This window comes from Anabrus simplex, chromosome 4 (genome assembly GCF_040414725.1).
Source record: "Anabrus simplex isolate iqAnaSimp1 chromosome 4, ASM4041472v1, whole genome shotgun sequence".
Classification (NCBI taxonomy): Eukaryota; Metazoa; Arthropoda; class Insecta; order Orthoptera; family Tettigoniidae; genus Anabrus; species Anabrus simplex.
This window is the reverse complement of record NC_090268.1, coordinates 452,638,830-452,658,069: the sequence shown is the minus strand read 5'-3', so window position 1 is coordinate 452,658,069 and position 19,240 is coordinate 452,638,830. Positions and strand designations below refer to the sequence as shown.

Below are 19,240 nucleotides of genomic sequence, written 5' to 3'. Positions count from 1 at the left end.
TTTAGCGGACCTTAGTAGTTCCTGGATTTCCTTCATTGGGCTATGTACGGTTTTTACCCTGTGGGACTCCAGTAGCCTCCCGATACTGTCAATTACCTTCTCTATATACGGCAAAAAGGTTTTAGCTGCCGGCCGCTAGTCTTCTTTCTCCCTGGTTGTCTGGCGTCTAGGATGGACTGCTTGCTGGATATCTTTATGGCTGTACACGTTTTCGAGTAGGGCCATATTGAGGGGACTGAGCTCCTCGTCTAAATGCTGCGATTGACAGATTCCCATTGTACGGTCAGCTAGAGTCTTAATCACTCCGCATTTTTGTCATGGGTTGTGGCTGGACATCTTCTGAAGATAGAGGTCTGTATGGGTCGGCTTGCAGTACATTGTGTGTCCCAAGTTTAAATCGGCAGTCTTCACTACCAGAACATCGAGGAAAGGGAGTTTTCCTTCATTTTCTGTCTCTGTGGTGAACTGAATATTGGTGTTAATACTATTCAGATGCTGTAGTTGTTCCTCTCTGTGGCTCCCGATTCCAAAGGTGTCATCTACGTAGCGAAGCCACACCTTAGGTTTCAGTGGTGTGTTTACTCAAACTTTTCCATAAAGAAATTTGCAATCACTGGCCTCAGAGGACGACTTGGTGATGTCCTCGGGCCTCTTTACAGGTACTTTACTGTATGTTCTTCATCAATGCCTGATCACTGCCAGACAATGTGAAGAGGAAAACCTCAAAAAGTGAAGTTCTACCTCCGAGACTGAAAAGGACAATGTACCTCTATGGCCCATCGTAAATTCTATTGGATCACCGAAATACACTATTGCAAAACATCTGGCCACTTTATTACTACAACCTTACATTGGTGGCACACAGTAACACATCACAGATTCAGGTCGCTTCACAGAAAAGCTGAAGAACATATACGTAAAAGCCGAGGACCTGCTTGTCAGCTTTGACGTGCTCTCACTCCTCACTGAAGTATCTATAAAGGAGGCCTTGGACCACATCGCTCAGATTTTGTACTTGTACCCATGGACAGGTTCACCCGTTTTTATTTAGTTTTTATTTTTTTTATTCCCGACTAGGCTTGCCGCTGCTCAGTCTACTGTTTCTTCTCTTAACCCTATTTACACTTCTTTTGGACCTGGTCAATATCTCACCTCTAATATAAAGCTTTCACTTCCAAACTCTTTTCTATTTCCCATGTACTTTTTACAGAAGGCAAAGTCTGACTTAAATGTCTGGAATGTTGGTTAGGATATTCTTATCTGTAGTAAGTTATCTGAACTTGCGCATCGTCCTCTGCACTGGAGACAACCTTCAAATAGATTATCTTTTATCACTAAATATAACATCTTACAAGGACTTGCTAATAAATAAAAATAATAATAATTCCGAATACAGTTCCACGAAAGCCATTCATGTAAACATAAATTACATAATGGAAAATTAAAGGAAAACTAAACTATCTGTAAAAGCTACTTAGACTGCCCCTTTATAATACCGTATTTATGCGAATAATCCCCTCATATCTTTTTCTAAAAATCAAAGCACGAAATTGAGGTGCGGGTTTTATTTGCGTCAAGGTTGGCAAGTTTTCGATATTGGATGTATAGTTATGCTTTGCGTAACCGCAGATGGAAGAAAACTGCCTTCCCCCCATATGTCATTTTTAAACAAAAAACAATTCAGACTTTTAATTTGAACTGAATTTACATTTTTTAAATAGTATTATACAGAGTAATTTAAATTCAAAATTTCTCCGTCTCATGATAAAATGCATCTTCTGGGACGTACAGCAGTAGCCTTCCACACTTTCTTGCACTTTGGTGTGTCGGCAGTGTGTTTCACAGTTCCTAAGTTCGAGTGAAATCGTAACTCTTTTGTATTCAGCGTTTGAAAGAACGCAACAATATCAGGCAACAGGTAGTGTGCGGAGAAGCAGAATCCGCGAACATTGGCGATGCCGACATTTAGCGAAAAAGCGTGCCTCATGATTATAATCAATTCGTACACACCGAACAATACTGTCAATGCCAATGAAACTGCATTTTTTTTTAATGCCTAGCCAAAGCGGACGTTTGTAAAGGAGATGCAGTCACTGTACTGTGTTGCAATGCAGAAGGACGCAAAATACTTCCTCCCATCGCCACAGGAAAGCTCGAGAAGCCACGATGTTTCAAGGGCGTCGGGTACTTCCCGTGCAAGTTCAAGGCATCTAAAAATGCAAACAGTACAGTAATCCAAAAAATAAAGCACGTGCATAGGGGAGCCAGCATAATTTGTCCTCGTCTTTGAATCAAGTTTCTTTTTTTCTTTCATTGAGTGAGGTTTTGTTTGCAACTGAAATTATCCAAGAGCATTATTTGAATATTGTAAATGCACCTTGTTGGATATATTTTAGAATATTTCCGTGGCATTTGAAAGGTTTAAACTGTGAATCAATGTTAGTTGCATGCAGTAACGTGTCTTGAATATTTTGTGACACGGCAAGGATAAGCATTTCTGAACCACGAGTTGGCAGTTAATTTTAAATCATTTCATTCAAAGTCAGATTTTTGCGTCCCAAAGAGTTAGAATTAACGAGGTTTTACTGTATCACAAAACTAACATCAGTGTTCGCCGGTGTGTCTTTTTCAAGTGTTTACATTTCACGAAAAGAATTATGCACCATCGGTCGTGTTAATATCCGAGTAAAAAGAGACTGCGTGTGAAAAGTGTTTTAGACGTGTAGTGTGACGAATTTGTAAGTAGTTTAGGAGAGAATTCCAGTGATGCAAAAGAGAACGAATCTTCCGATCTACAGGGAATCGATCCTATTACTAGTTCAGAATAATGAAATACCTAGGCCACTTGCTAATTTTCATGGCAAATATATTTTATAGCAGTGATAATGTATTTTTATCATCTCAAATATGTCCATAAAAGAGCTGCTTATAATAGTATGGTTCATCGAGCCTATACGGTCCCAATGTCAGAATGTGATCTTAAAAAAGAATTGAACAATATCCGTATGATCGCAAAACTCAATGGTTACAATAGTTCTTTCATTGAAAGTATTATTAATAAATACAAACATCGTCCTTTAACCACTCTGAAAAAAGAAAAACCAAAAATTTCTTCATTTTCTACCTTCACGTTCAATAAAAATATTTACAAGGTCACTAACGTTTTTAAAAAACATGATGTTAAAATCTCCTTCAAAACCAGCAATAATAACGCTAATGTCTTACACAACTCATCATCTATTAATAGAACTGATCCTTTTTCAAAATCTGGTGTATATAGGTTCAAATGCAACAGCTGCAATTCTTCTTATATCGGACAAACAGGAAGAAACTTTAAAATACGATACCTTGAACATGTCAATGCCCAAAAACACAATAAATTTTCTGCAGTTGGTCAGCACATGAATGATTGTAATCATAAATTTACTGACATTAAACAAGATATGACAATTCTCAAAATTTTGAATAAAGGACCCCTCCTTAACATAACAGAGAATTGCTTTATAAATTTAGACCAATATTTCAATCCCAATTTCAATCTCAATGACATTTCCGAAAAATCAAACATTCTTTTTGACCTGCTAATTCAACTTTTCAGACAATCAAAATCTAATATTAAAGGTCCGATTGTTCATTCTATTTTTAGCACTTTTCTTAATCATTCTTCCATATTCCCACATCCCTCAGCCCCACCTTAAAAAAAAAATCTCAGACCTTTATTTTCCTTCCTTCACCTCAAAAAAAAATCCTTTGATCCTTACCTACCTTCGTTTCTCTCTTCAGCTAAAAAAATCCTTTGATCCTTACCTACCTTCGTTTCTCTCTTTCATCCTTACCTACCTCCGTTTCACTCTTCAGCTACAAAAAAATCTTCTGCCTTCATTTTTCTTCCCTCACCTCCTCAAAATTTTCTTTGATCCTTTCCTACCTCCGTTTCTCTCTTCAGCTCATCACATCACGCTTGAGTTTTCCTTTTGACATATTTAAAAAAAAACTTACTGTCTTTTATTCAGAATCAAATTTATGGTCCGCATTGAACTGCGAATTTATTTCCACCTTTATTTAACTCCATATATGTTGCTCCGCCTCGTGAAACATCCATCGTCCTTCAAGATTCCAGAAGCAGAAGAGCTTTCTCCTAGCATCACACTTCGCATCGTCTATTAATTCTGGTTTATGAACATCTTGAGAAGACTATGTTACGATTCTTTATTTTCAATCGATCTCTGAATGAACAACATTATCGCTTAAGAACCAAGTTTTTTCGATTTCCATTTCCACAATTTATACGACGCACGGAACTTTTTTAAGGATCTCTATTTTTTAACATAATATAACGCTTCTCTGGTTTCCTAAGCCTCCACACGCAACTATTGCCATGATCAAAAAAACTGAAGAGCCTTCCAACATCCATATATTTTGACGTCTATCAATACCTTATAAAATACGACGTAATCTTCTTCGATTATACAACAGCTAAGAAGAAGCCAGCATTCAACCTACTATTCTTCGTTATTGCATCATTTAGTGCACAGTGGTCCTTTATAATATACGGCGAACCGAACTTTACATAAATTCCGCTCAGTGCTTCGTCAATTTGGATGAGTTATTATTTTTAATATATCTCTACTCAACTTCCCACTTGGTATGTACCTTTAAAGAGACTGTACTTGTGTTTACATTGTTTATGTTTTCTTCGATCTTTGACTTACTTCAGGCTGATGATGACCTATTACTAGGTCGAAACTAGTCCCTATGTAATTTTCATTTTGTATTGAAAAGGTGGACCAATAATAATATATTATTTTACTCTATTGTAATCACAGTTCAATACGGATCTATCATTATGAAACTTATTTCTTTTAAAGCAGTTATATCCGTAAATTTATACATTCATATTTGCGTAAAGACGTGTGGACATCGCGGAGTGATATGAAATGTTTGTTTATGCCTACATTACTCTTGATGGAAGGAATTTTATTTCATTTCATTTTTTCAAAACAATCCTTCCTAAAATTAGGGAAGTGGGGATTATTCGGCAGCGGGAATTATTTGCGTAAATACGGTAATAAAAACTACTAATATAGTTCCATGAAAGCCGTTCATGTAAAAGTAAATTACATAACGGAAAATTAAAGGAAAACTAACCAACCCGTTTAAAAAGCTCATCAGACTATCCCAAAATAAATCAAAAATAAGAAGAACTGTGCCATGAAAAACTTTTACTCTCGCCTGCCATCATTTGTTTGTTCTACTGAATGTGCCTTATAATGCTTGCAAGCTGTCTTGTGTATTGTGTACTTGTTGCACATATTTTAAATGTATTCTTTATTCTGCTATGGGTTTCCCCTTAAAATAATAAATCTTGCTCTTGTTTAGTGTGCACCTCTCTCAGGTCAAGCCTGCCTAAGTTCTCGGTGCTGTCTTGATGGGAAGCTCTTTGCCTTTCTTCTATTTTATTTGAGGAGGGTTTCTTTCTCTGAGTGCTGAACTCTTATGGAATTACAACTTTCTATGGTACAGTGTATTTTATTGATTAGTATGTTTTGTTCTTCTTCTACCTCACGTCCGCTCCGATCACACACCCCCGCCCCTTGCTTGCTACCTGCCTTACCTTCACACTGGTGCTGGGGCATACCTGCGGCCTGGCGTTGTCGACCCTTCCCCGGTCCTTCTTGAGAGTGGAAATTGTTACAAACTTCTGTCGGCTCTGTGTTTGTCGTTCTAGCCATCTGGAGAATCCTGTTGCTTAAGCTCTCTGGGAGGGCCCCTCGGTGGAGTCTTGGTACTTCGTGCATCCTGATAGCCGATTGTTTCGGCCTGTTATAGACGACAACAAGTTTGGAGCCTGTTCATTCCAACTTTATTCGTTTGGCGGAGCACTATTCCCCTTGGCTATCCGCCTACCTGTATCTTTGTTTATATGGAGGACCAAGTGGAAATTCTCACACCAAAAATTAATCTGCAAGTTTGCTGGAGCTCCTTGCATGAACTTACTATGTGGGAAGGTTTCCTTCCTTTCAGAGTCTGTGCTCGACCTGTGAACTGTGTATCAGTCCGCTCCGTGAAGGAGTAGATTATGGAAGCTTTTCCTACTCATCTTAAGGACTGTATTGTAGTTGGATATTGCTGTTTAATTTTGAACTTTTACAGACGTTGGTTTTTAAGGAGGGGAGGATCTGTGCCATGAAAAACTTTTACTCTCCCCTGCCATCATTTGTTTGTTGTACTGTATGTGCCTTATAATGCTTTGCAAGCTGTCTTGTGTATTGTGTCTTGTTGCATGTATTTTAAATGTATTCTTTATTCTGCTATGGGTTTCCCCTTAAAATAATAAATCTTACTCTTGTTCCCCCCCGCATGGCTTCAGAGAAATTGAGAAGGTTCTCGCTATGAAGCGCCGCCCTTTGAATCAAGGTCCCCCTCTCTTCACTTCACGACCCTTCCCCTCCCTCCTCGCCCCATTGAGGAGTTGAGTCAGACTTGTCCTTGGCCGCGACTTGCGGTGGAGACTCTGCCTCATGCAACTGCCTGCTGGCACTTGAGCTGTGAGCTCCCTTCTCGGGCTCTTTTCTCTGGCCCTTCGTCCCCGGTCACGCAGCATGAAGGTAAGAGAGTGGGACTTTGTTTCCTTCATTGGAATGTCTACGTATGGGATAGGCCTGAGGTATTAGAAAACGCCTTTTATTAACATGGATCCATTGTAAATTTGTAACGTTTTAGCTTCTCTTTGAGAGCTCTAAGGGTGTGGACCCGCTGGTGTTTAGGAATAGTTTGTATTATTTGGTAATAATGTTTTCCCCTTCAGGGAAATGCCTGTACTATGGGCGATCTGAAACCTCCTTATGTAGAGGAATTTTTTTTTGTTTTTTTTTTGTTTTACGTTGCACTGACACAGATAGGTCTTGTGGCGACGATGGGACAGGAAAGGGCTAGGAGTGGGAAGGAAGCGGCCATGGCCTTAATTAAGGTACAGCCCCAGCATGTGCCTAGTGTGAAAATGGGAAACCACGGAAAAACATCTTCAGGGCTGCCGATAGTGGGGTTCGAACCTACTATCTCCCGAATACTGGATACTGGCCGCACTTAAGCGACTGCAGCTATCGAGCTCGGTATGTAGAGGAATAAGCCTCTGCTAAGTCGTATAAGTTTTCAAGGTTGTATTTAGCGTTGTATGTTTATTCTGTTGTAAATTCATTTGAGGGCATTTCTTATCATGCCTTGGACAACTGATGTTCGAAATACGGAGGCTATTAACTAGTTCGGTGCAAACTCTGGTTTCCCTTTGGCATTAAATTTGTTTAGTGTTCTCCGCTTATTTGGGTGTGTGTTTTAAGTTGTAATGTTTAAAGTCAGATAGCCAGGGTATGCTCTAGCTGTTCGGAGTAAGAAACCTTTCATTTGTTGGAAACTGTACGGTACCTGTTTATGAGGGCTGGTTCTTAGTATTACTTAAATATGTTAAATAACTTCAATTTTGTGAAAACGGAGGAATGCAACTTGTTTTATTTGTAAAATAAAGTTTTGGCCATATCTTATTTAACGTGCCTCATTATCCAGCCCCTAGGCCTACCGCTTCTTATAACACTGCTATTGGACGAATATTTCCAAAACAAGAACAAGGGTAAAACCGACATCATTCTTTATATTAACATCTAGATATTGAAAATGGGTTTTCCGTGGTTTCCCATTTTCATACCAGGCAAATGCCGGGGCTGTACCTTAATTAAGGCCACGGCCGCTTCCTTCCACTTCCTAGGCCTTTCCCATCCCATCGTCGCCATAAGACATATCTGTGTCGGTGCGACGTAAAACAAATAGCAAAAAAAAAACATCTAGATACCCTGTGAGGTACAATCACCCCATTATTACAGTAATCAAAACAAAAGACTTTCCTCTTGGTAAAACTTACAACCTGAACTTTCTTCCCGTTTACCATCATACCATTGTCTGCTGTTGATCAATATTCTTTAGGTCCCCTTGAAGTCCCTCACATCTTGCAACTCATTTACTACTCTATTGAGGACATCATAATAGCCTTTGTGATTCCATTCCTTTACTCATATCATTTATATATGTTAAAAATAACACGAAGGTCCAAAATACTGCCCTGTGGGACCTCAGTCTTAATGAATTCAGCAGGGTCAGACTAATCCCAGGTGCCCAGTCGCCAGGGTGATGAAAACAAATGTGTAGGCCCCTAACATCTTCAAATCGTAACTGCTAAATTCCAGTCTGAGAAAAAACAATATTTTTGGAATGTACTCTGAAAATAGCAATGTATAAAAAATTAATTTGGTGGCATTTTAAAAACTCTACAGTAAAATTTGTTCGTAATGCATTTTGTTTCCTTTTGTTATTGTTGACGTCGTCAGCGTCGTCTCTCCAGTGTATATAAATATGGAGATTATAAGGTTTAGTTACTTTTATAAGCATCGGTTACACCTGAACATCTAGTACTTCTGGGAAAAACAACTATATTATGCCATAACGTAGAAGGTCTATCATCATCTGAAGAGGAACTATTGGGTCAACTCTGTCAAGCTAATAACTGTGACGTGCTTTGTATTCAGGAAAACGCACAGAAGTGACCATCAACAACGTCCCAAAACTGCTGGTTTATGACTTGTGGCTAAAAGACCACATAGTCAGTACGGAAGAGCAATATTTGTTCATCCTGACATTCAGGTCATGTCAACATCTGTAACAGATCACAATAACATTGAAATAACAGTTGAGCTTAGTAATTGCACTATCTCATCAGTGTACAAGCCACCAAGTATTGATTCTTCCTTTATGCCCCCTGATAACTTTTGTAAGCAAACTATGAAATTTGTAGTTGGTGATTTCTACAGTCATAGTACAGTTTGCGGTTATGCACATGATGATGGAAATGGGGATGCTGTATTGCTGTTGGCTGATAATTTCCAACTTAACCTTATACACGACAGTAAGCTTCCACCAAGTTTCAACAGTGGTCGATGGAAACGTGGTTACAATCCAGACCTTATTTTTGCCAGTGAACATGTATCTCAGCAGTGTCCCAAATCAGTCTGTTCTCCCCTACCCAACTCTCAACATCACCCTATTATGTGCCAAATAACCACTGTAACACGACCGATTACAGTACCTTTTCAGAGAAGGTTTAACTTCAAAAAGGCTTATTGGGAAAAATTTAGCAATACACTTGACAGCTTCATAAGGGAGATTCCTCCAGAGCCAGAATCATACGACACTTGTTGATACAGTATCGAGAGCCTCACGTTTATCAATATCCACAGGTTGCAGAACACATTACTCCCAAGGTTTAACTGCTGATGCAAAAGTCTACCTAGAGAAGTACCTTGCCCTCTTTGAAGTGAACCTTTCAGCAAAGAGACAATTTCGGCCGGACATGACTTACTCTCTTCAATCTCAGACAACAAAAGGAAAACTTTGTTGAAATTGATGGAGGAAACAGATTTCTCAGTTAATAGTCAAAACGCTTGGAGGCTTCTGAAAAAACTGAACAGTGACCCAACTAAATGCTCAGTCCATGCTAATGTCACAGCCAATCATATTGCTTCACAGTTGCTTAATAATGGCAAATCACGATCAACTATTAGGAACACATGTAGGTAAAAATTACAGTATTGATTAGGTGGAAAACTCATCCTTCATACTTGTGTGCTTAAATTATCAATACGGACACTGAAGCTGATCGATTATAGCAACTATTAGGAAATCAGAGTCAAAAATTGTGACCGGGGAATCTGAGACTATCAGAACTTTAGCCAGACCATTTAATCTCACTCAATTAGAAACTGGTATTACAATGTGCAAAAGTGGTAAAGCTGCAGGTTTGGACGATATCTGCACTGAGCAAATAAAGCACTTCGGTTCTGGAAAAAAGTTGTGGCTCGTGAAATTATTCAACAAATGCCTAGCATCATCCAACATCCCAAAGATTTGGTGGAAGGCACGGGTGACTGCAATCCTAAAACCAGGCAAAAACCCTGAAGATCCAAAAAGTTGTATAAAATCACGGAGCAAATGATTCTGAATTGCCTTACTGAAGTTATTGACCCACTTCTTATTCCACAGCAGTCCGGATTTAGACCTGGAAGAAACTGCACCTCCCAGATTTTGCATCTAAGTCAGCACACTGAAGATGGCTTTGAGTTTTAAAAAATCACAGGCATCACATTTGTTGATCTCACAGCGGCGTATGACACGGTAAACCATAGACTCCTGTTAAAAACATTTCACAGTCTCACTAAAGATCTTGAGTTAACACAACTGGTAGCTACACTTCTTCATAACAGCAGATTCTTTGTTGAATTTCAGGATCAGCGAAGTCGTTGGCGAACTCAAAAGAACGGCTTGCCTCAAGAAAGTGTACTGGCGCCTTTGTTATTTAATATATACACAAATGATCAGCCACACCCTCAAGACACCAAGAGTTTCATCTATGCTGATGACATTGCTCTCGCTGTCCAGTCAGATAATTTTGAAGCGATAGAATGCACCCTGAAAGCTGCCATAGAAGAACTCGGTAACTACTATGATCAAAACCAACTTGTGCCAAACCTGGGTTATTATGCACGGTGCAGTGGTCCAAAAACAGCAAGATTTTGCGCTTTTCCTTTTTCATGTCACTGTTAACCGAGGTCAGCCATTCATTAAACAACTCTGTCCTCATCCATGCCTTTTTGTTTGACCGATAAGCTGTGGGCAACGATTTTATTCGTTTGAAGCAGCGTGGTTTGGCAGATTTCCCTATAATGAGTGGTTTCAACTTTTGAGATCCGTCCATGTTACATGCTAGAAGGACAGTTATTCTTTCCTTGCTCAGTTTCCCTCCATGACACTTCTCGTCTTTGAACGTCAGGGTGCGATCAGGAAGACATTTATAAAAAAGCCCGGTTTCGTCTGTGTAGAATATGTTCCTTGGGTCATAGCCATTCAAAAGTTTATTTAGTTCGTCAATCCATTCGGAACAAATGGAACTATCCACGCTGGCACTCTCTCCACAGATCTTTTTAAATGTGATGGAGTGTCGGTTTTTGAAATTTGAAAGCCACCCCTCACTTGCTGCAAATCCTTTAATCCCGAGAGACTGCGCAAAAGACTTGGCTTTTTCCTTCAACATGAAACCGCCCAGGGGAACGTTTTGTCCTCTACACTGACGAATCCACTTAAGCAAGCACTCATCAAGACAGGGAAATTCACCCTCACGTGACCTTTTTCTACTCGCACTTAAGGCACTTTCAGTGACGCGATCTTTATTTTTCAAAATCATCGACAATGTTGATGGTAAAATACCAAACTGTTTGGCGACATGTTTTTTTAATTGTCCATCCTCCACAGCTTGAATCACACGCTTTTTTTCACTTATGGAAAGACACTTGTTCTTTCTTGAACTCATTGTGATGCTTAAAAATTGCACAAATCAAACATTAACATACTGTACCACATTTTAACGTTTGAAAGAAGACTCATGACTGCAAACTCACTCATACATCTCATTATTGATGTAAACAAACGACAGGGCTGTGCACGATAACAATATATACTGTAATCATCGACTTCAAATTATGGAGAGTAGGGAAGCCCGACTTCAAATTATAGAATGTCGGCGAGCAAGATGCCATTCCTACAACTTAAAATTACCGAGCGGACCAAATAACATTGATTTTTTTCAATTTATCGAGTATTTTTCAAAGGGCAAGGAGAAAACATCAAATTATCGAGAGATTCAAATTAACGAGTGTCAAATTATCGAAAGTCAACTGTATATATCAATGACGTGTAAAGAAGTGGAATCAGAGATAAGGCTGTTTGCAGATGATGTTATTTTGTACAAAGTAATAAATAAGTTACAAGATTGTGAGCGGTTGCAGGGTGACCTCGATAGTGTTGTGAGATGGACGGTGGGCAATGGTATGATGATAAACGGGGTTAAAAGTCAGGTTGTGAGTTTCACAAATAGGAAAAGTCCTCTCAGTGAAAGTTCCTTTTGGGGATCATTGTACTGTAAGTACATAGGTGTTAATATAAGAAAAGACCTTCATTGGGGTAATCACACAAATATGATTGTTATAAAGGGTACAGATCTCTGCACATGGTTATGAGGGTATTTAGGGGTTGTAGTAAGGATGTAAAGGAGAAGGCATATACGTCTCTGATAAGACCCCAACTAGATTACTTGATTCAAGAACTGGAAAAAATCCAAAGAAAAGCAGCTCGATTTGTTCTGGGTGATTTCCGACAAAAGAGTAGCGTTACAAAAATGTTGCAAAGTTTGGGCTGGAAAGACTTGGGAGAAAGGAGACGAGCTGCTTGATTAAGTGAAATGTTGCAGGTTATAAACTTCATTTTCCTTGTGGCAACTGACAAAACTAAAGGAATTGTATCGCATAAGTGGAATGTTCCGAGCTGTCAGTGGAGAGATGGCGTGGGAAGACATCAGTAGACAAATAAGTTTGAGTGGTGTCTTTAAAAGTAGGAAAGATCAAAATATGAAGATAAAGTTGGAATTCAATAGGACAAATTGGGGCAAATATTCGTTTATAAGAAGGAGAGTTAGGGATTGGAATAACTTACCAAGGGAAATGTTCAATAATTTTCCAATTTCTTTGCGATTATTTAAGAAAAGGCTAGGAAAACAACAGATAGGGAATCTGCCACCTGGGCGACTGCCTTAAATGCACATCAGTAGTCATTCAATGATTGGCCTGTAATTATCTGCTTTATGTTTATCACACCTTCATTGTACACTGGGGCTACTATTGCAACTCTTCATTCATTTGGTAATCTCTCCTTCATGCAAACTGTAATCAAGTAAGTATTTCAGATAATGGCACTATATCCCAACCCATAGAATTAATATATCCCCAGAAATCTTATCAATCCTAGATGCCTTTCAACTTTTGTATATGTTTGTAAATGTCTTTATTATCATAGGCCAAGGTAAATGTTAGTAATTCGTCAGTACCAGTTGCCTTTTCTATCTTGACATCATCCTTATATCCAACTACCTTTACATGCTGCTGACTGAATACTTTTGCCTTAAGTCCTTACATATACACTCTCCTAGTTCATTAATGAATCCTGGAATGTCCTTCCTGTAACCTGTTTCCGCCTTACATTGTTCCCTAAAATCCATATGGCTGCCTATTCCTGTACGTTATCCTTAGCTGACGTTTTGCTAATTTGAATTTCCTAGTAAGCTCCTTCCATCCTTACTCCTGCAATCATTCCTAAATCTATTTTTAATTTGCTCCTCTTTCTTAATCTCTTTATTCCCTATTATAATATAATGGGTCCTTACCATTCCTTACCACTTTTAAAGATACATAACTTACCTGTTTTCAAACTCCTCAACAAAAGCTTTAAACCCATCACATAGGCTGTTTACATTTATATTTACCTCTAGCTGATGAACCTGTGCTTCACGACGGAATTCTACATTGTATACAGTATTCTAGGTTAGGTAGTGCACACGTTGCAAGTTTGTATTAAATTGCATAGCTCTTAACATTACCCTAGAAACGCGATAGGCAAGCACCAAATGCCTTTTTTTATGTAAAGACTGGGTTAGAGGATCTTCATTGTCATGTTAGGCCCTCTCGCCTACCATCAGTCACAATCAGGTTGGGGAATTTCCATTATAATGGCAGACTCTCACTCTCCACCTGCCTTTTTACATCCTCAGGACTGCCTTAGTGGTTTTCCCAACTGAAATCAACATAGGTCATTACAATGACGCCAGTAGGAATCATAGAGACTTACAATAATTGAAAATCTTCCACCTTTTTGATACTTTTTATTTGCTTTTTAGCAAATTATTAATTATAAACAGTACATGTTTCGTTCTCACTTGAGAACATTTACAGCTGTTGTTTAAGCTTAGGTGAATCGCTAAGTTTCTGAATACATTATTTTCAGGTACATTGTTCCTCTTGAAGACTATTCGAATATAAATTAAATTAAATTAGAATGATGTTAAAACAATGTGGGGGTTAATGGGTTGATGAAATGAGACAGGATGAAGACATAGTTAGCCTGCTTAAAAAACTATATCTATTCATTGGAATAGTTGTTAAAAGTTTCAACTCCGTTACACTAAAAATATCTATTTATCTTACAATTAAAAGGTGTTTTAAAAATGACGACTTCTTGACAATGTTCTAATTATTGGTGAATGTTCATGTCTTTCACTCCTTCCAGGTTGGCTGTTATTTATTTTGAGCTTGCTTAATGTGCCCTAAAATGAGTCTAATGCAGAACTTTGAAGCTGATTGCTGGTCATTTTTTTTTGAAACGAAGCTCCCTTCTCAAAAAAAAAAGAAAATGGAATTTTTAGTGTAAGAGAGTTGAAACTTTTAACAACTATTCCAATGAATAGATATAGTTTTTAAGCAGGCTAACTATGTCTTCATCCTGTCTCATTTCATCAACCCATTAACCCCCACATTGTTTTAACATCATTTTAATTTAATTTAATTTATATTCGAATAGTCTTTAAAAGGAACAATGTACCTGAAAATAATGTATTCAGAAACTTAGCGATTCACCTAAGCTTAACAACAGCTGAAGATGTTCTCAAGTGAGAACGAAACATGTACTGTTTATAATTAATAATTTGCTAAAAAGCAAATAAAAAGTATCAAAAAGGTGGAAGATTTTCAATTATTGTAAGTCTCTGTGATTAGAATTTGATACGGAAAATGAAGCTGATTACTTGCAAGCCAGTAGGAATGTTGCAATTAAAAACAATGCTATCATATGAAATACTCGATCAAGTGAAAAAAACCTATATATTTCTCACTTTTAACAAACAGTAGTATGCTGCCGATCTAACAGTCCAAAGTTCCAGAGTTGGTATGACCAGGCTGCACACAGCCGTGCGCCGTGATCACTTTTATTTTCGAAGTGGAAAGGGGGGACAAAGAGTGGAAAGTCCCAGGGCAAAAACTATGCCTTTTACTTACCAGTTTCCTAGGAGTACCCAATGAGTTAGAAAATCTCAATTCACTACACTGGCGAGGAGTATCTATCTGACTTGGAGGCAAATTTTTCCTCCAAGCCAGAGGAGAAAGCCCCTCTTGGCTGCTAATTTGGAATAACATGAATGTAGAATTTAATAAAAGTGAAGAGGAAGAAGCTTTTCTTAAGAAACTGCTCATATCAGGGTTCAATTTTGAGTTATTTAGTGAATTGTGGTGCTATAATTTGAAATAGGCCGAATTTGTTATTCTAGACCAAGTCATAAATGAACCTCTAAGCTGCCTCTGTGGATCAGCGGTAGAGTGTCGGCCTCCGGATCCCAAGATAGCGGGTTCAAACCCGGCAGAGGTAGTCGGATTTTTGAAGGGCGGAAAAAAGTCCACTCCATGTCGTACGATGTCGGCATGTAAAAGATCTCTGGTGACACATTTGGTGTTTACCCGACAAAATTAATTAAATCTCAGCCTTAGACGCCCAAGAGAGTTTCGGTTTACTCGGTCTGCCATCTAGTGGGGGCCTAGAGTAAAACGGAACGTCGAAATTGACGAGCAGACAGCCAGATGGCGTCAAATTGAAATGTCTGCACACGGTAGCTGAGGCCATACGATTATTATTATTATTATTATTATTATTATTATTATTATTATTAATGAACCTCTGCCATTATTCTGTTAATTGTGCACACTGATCAATACAATCAGCACGTCAGAGTAGGGATTGAATAACGTGAATAGTATGATGAACCAGTGTGTTACGTACCAGCAGTATCAGATAATGTAAGAACCGGAGGAATGGTATGCTAAAGAAGAAAGTTATCTAACTTCCCTGCCATTTTGCGCCAATATTCAGCCAGGCTGTTATACTCGGTACGCAGCAGTAATCCCATCTATCGGAGATAAGTGGCAGCATAAGAGAGAAAGAACAACACACAAAACAATGGTCAACGTTATGTTATTGTTGATCAATTTTATGAGTTTTTGTTATTGTAGATCTTCACATTTAGTTTTCTTCCAACTCAGAAATACCACTCTTATCATAGTTGGTACGGTAAAACTGAATATAATATAAATGATCGGAAATTGTGTTCTCTATAAATTCTGTTATGTAGTACTTTTCGACAGGCCCAATAACATAGGTATTCAAAAATTAAATTTTAGATGCCTTCCCCATATTTACCATTTCCTCAAGGGTGAATAAAATTGTTTATAGCTTAGACTGTAATTTCTTATTCCCCAACTCTATATACCAATTTTCATTAAATTCTACCCATTTCTCATGACTTGGCATTGATATGGACTTAGCAACAAAAATACAAATTCATGAATATCTGTTATCATAGCCTGTAGGGTAAAAAGTATAAGACATAAATGATCAGAAATTTAATTCTATATAACTTTAGTTATGCAGTATTTATTGACAGAACCACTAATAAATATTAGAAAATTACATTTTAGGCCTTTACCTAAACTACCATTTTGCTCAACATGAATAAAATTATTTATAGCCTAGATTGTAGTGGCTTATTCCCCGACTTTACATACCAATTTTAATTAAATTCTCTTTGGCGGTTTTCTCATGATGCGTATACACACAGACAGACAGAAATTACAGAAAAATAAAAAGGGCATTTCCTTGCTACCGTGGACAAGACTGATACAGAAATACCATTCTTTTTAAAATTCTGAGCAATGTACAGACAAATCTGATTTTATATATATAAATTATCCACAATCATAATTGCTTTTTAAATATTTCCCATGCCTCTCTTATCAAACAGTCCTATTTTTGTGATATTCCTCTACATTACCTTCATTTTTAACTACAACAAAGACAGCTTTATGATCACATATGCCATCAACCACTCCAGTTTCTCCACAGACCTCATCTGGTTTTATCAGCACCACATCTAGGATATATTTCCCTACAGTTGGTTCCGTTAGTTCCTCATTCAGCCGTCCTTCTCACATTAACTTATTCACTATTTGTTGGTCATGCTTCCTGTGATTCGCATTCTCCTCCCAGTTAATATTTGGTAAGCTGTTTTCTTTCTGTGACGTTCCCCACATAGCTGATTATCTTATCAAATAATTCTGCATCAGCATCAGCGCCAGCCTGGCCAGGTCTGTACACCCCCCAAAAACATCAGGTTGTCTATTTAAAGATAAGTCTTATACCCAGAATGTGATGTTTCTTATCTTCAAGTTTTTTGTAGCTTATAAATTCCTCCTCTAATAGTTCCTAACCTGTCTGTACGATAAATACTCTAGTTCAGTGTGAAAATTTCTGCACCTGTAATATCACTTTTCAGCCATGATTCAATTTCTATTGCAATGTTTGTTAAATGTATACCATATCTATCAAATTATTTAATTCTATTCCTTTCTTTACAATACTTCTACAGTCACTCTTACTTGACTTACTTGCCAATGATCATAATGAGTAAATGTGAACATGAACCTGTGCCTATGATGCAAGGTTACAGGAGATAGCAGCATTTTGTTTGCTAAATAATTATTAGTAACATGGATAAAAATCACGGAATATCCAACATAAACTTAGAAAAGTAAACTAGAGCAATTGACTATCCCAAAAGAGCCAGGAATATGAAAATACTTCCATACCTTTTTCCTCAGTTGTCCACTTCCGAGGATATCTAACCATTCTTCTTCAGTTGTCGTGTCATCAACTTTATTTGATAAGTCTTGTTTACTTTCCTTTTCTGAGGTACCTTCTTGACTGATAGTGTCCTTGTCGGTAATGCCACTTTCATTTGCATCCTCCTTGTTCTCACTTGCATCATTAACATCATCTTTATTCGTAAGTACATCTTTATTAGTGATATTTATAATTTTACTATCCCCACTTCCTATATTTTCTGCTGTTTCATTACACTTATTCGCATGATTTTCTTCACTTGTATCTTGCTTGTGATTAAGAAGATTACCTTCACTATGATTTTTCTCATTTTTACTACTGTGATTAGGCTGCTCTAGATTTTCATGGACTCCAGAATCATTACTGTTCTCACTTATAGTATACTTTTGACTACTACTATTTTCTAGGCTGGGTGTGTCAACTGTACTTTGCATCCTGTTTTTCTTGCTCTAAAATCTGTAACAGAAGAAGACACATATTTAGAATCGTTAAGGATCTAGTAATCCAAAAACAAAATTCTTATTTAAAAAGTGTACAGCACCAACACAGAAGCAGTATTCAGCACAGACAAAGAAATGACACATTTGACATTCACTCCTGGTAGAGACTTACAAACTCTTGAGGAAGACATTCCACTACTCTCAGTTCTGAGATATTCCCCTACCTAATGACGTATGGATGGGATCACAAAACTACTTACAGTAAACACATTCTGATGCTACTGAGAGTAAAAATTTATTTATAAGCTGCCTTATGGATTTGCTACATCTCAACATGTGTTTGTTGACTCGTATCTTCCTACTGTCAATGTCTCTCACAATAAATATTTACGACCTCTACATTCGAAAGGAGAAATAATTTCTGAGATACTAAATTGAGTAGGCCTACTGCAAGGTTGCATCTATTGCACATGGGAGGGAAGTGTTTCCGAACTACGCGCCTTTTTGATTAGTTAGCTGTTGAAGCACTGTCATGTGTGACCCATCTTGGTAAATTATACTGCCGAGCTGAGTGGCTCAGACAGTTAAGGCGCTGGCCTTCTGACCCCAACGTGGCAGGTTCGATCCTGGCTCAGTCCAGTGGTATTTGAAGGTGCTCAAATACGTCAGCCTCGTGTCGGTAGATTTACTGGCACGTAAAAGAACTCCCGCGGGATTAAATTCCGGCACCTCGGCGTCTCCGAAGACCGAAAAAGTAGTTAGTGGGACGTAAAAACAAATAACATTATTATTATTATTATTATAAATTATATTTCGTTAAACACAAAGTGAATTTCAATAATTTTTTGTACATTTCAAAGATTAATGCATTACATCCCACAATACGCTTCGAGTCGCACGTTGGCCAGGCCGAAGAGGTGGACGCCGAAAAGAAGTCAATTTACCGGCCAACTGTAAACTACTATAAAGATAAATATCACCTAGACAATATTTCCGTCCATGGACTCATGATTGGAGCTCGAGGCACAATAACTAAATTTCTTGTACAGCCATGGGATTCTCTCGGTCTCAGCCGGACACGACTTCACGACATCGCTATCGCCGCAATACAAGGTTCAGTGACCATACTCCGCAATCATCTATATAACATCTGA

General features: G+C 38.1%; 1 protein-coding gene across 1 annotated transcript in view; it reads right to left on the bottom strand.

The window, feature by feature from the left end:
• zda (peptidyl-prolyl cis-trans isomerase zonda) overlaps window positions 1-19,240 on the bottom strand; it is a 184,417-nt gene that overhangs the window by 121,781 nt on the left and 43,396 nt on the right. The window contains exon 2 of the mRNA XM_067145935.2: window positions 17,613-18,102. Within this exon, the coding sequence (XP_067002036.2) occupies window positions 17,613-18,080 (468 nt within the window). The 5' untranslated portion in view covers window positions 18,081-18,102. The remainder of the gene's footprint in view (window positions 1-17,612; window positions 18,103-19,240) is intronic.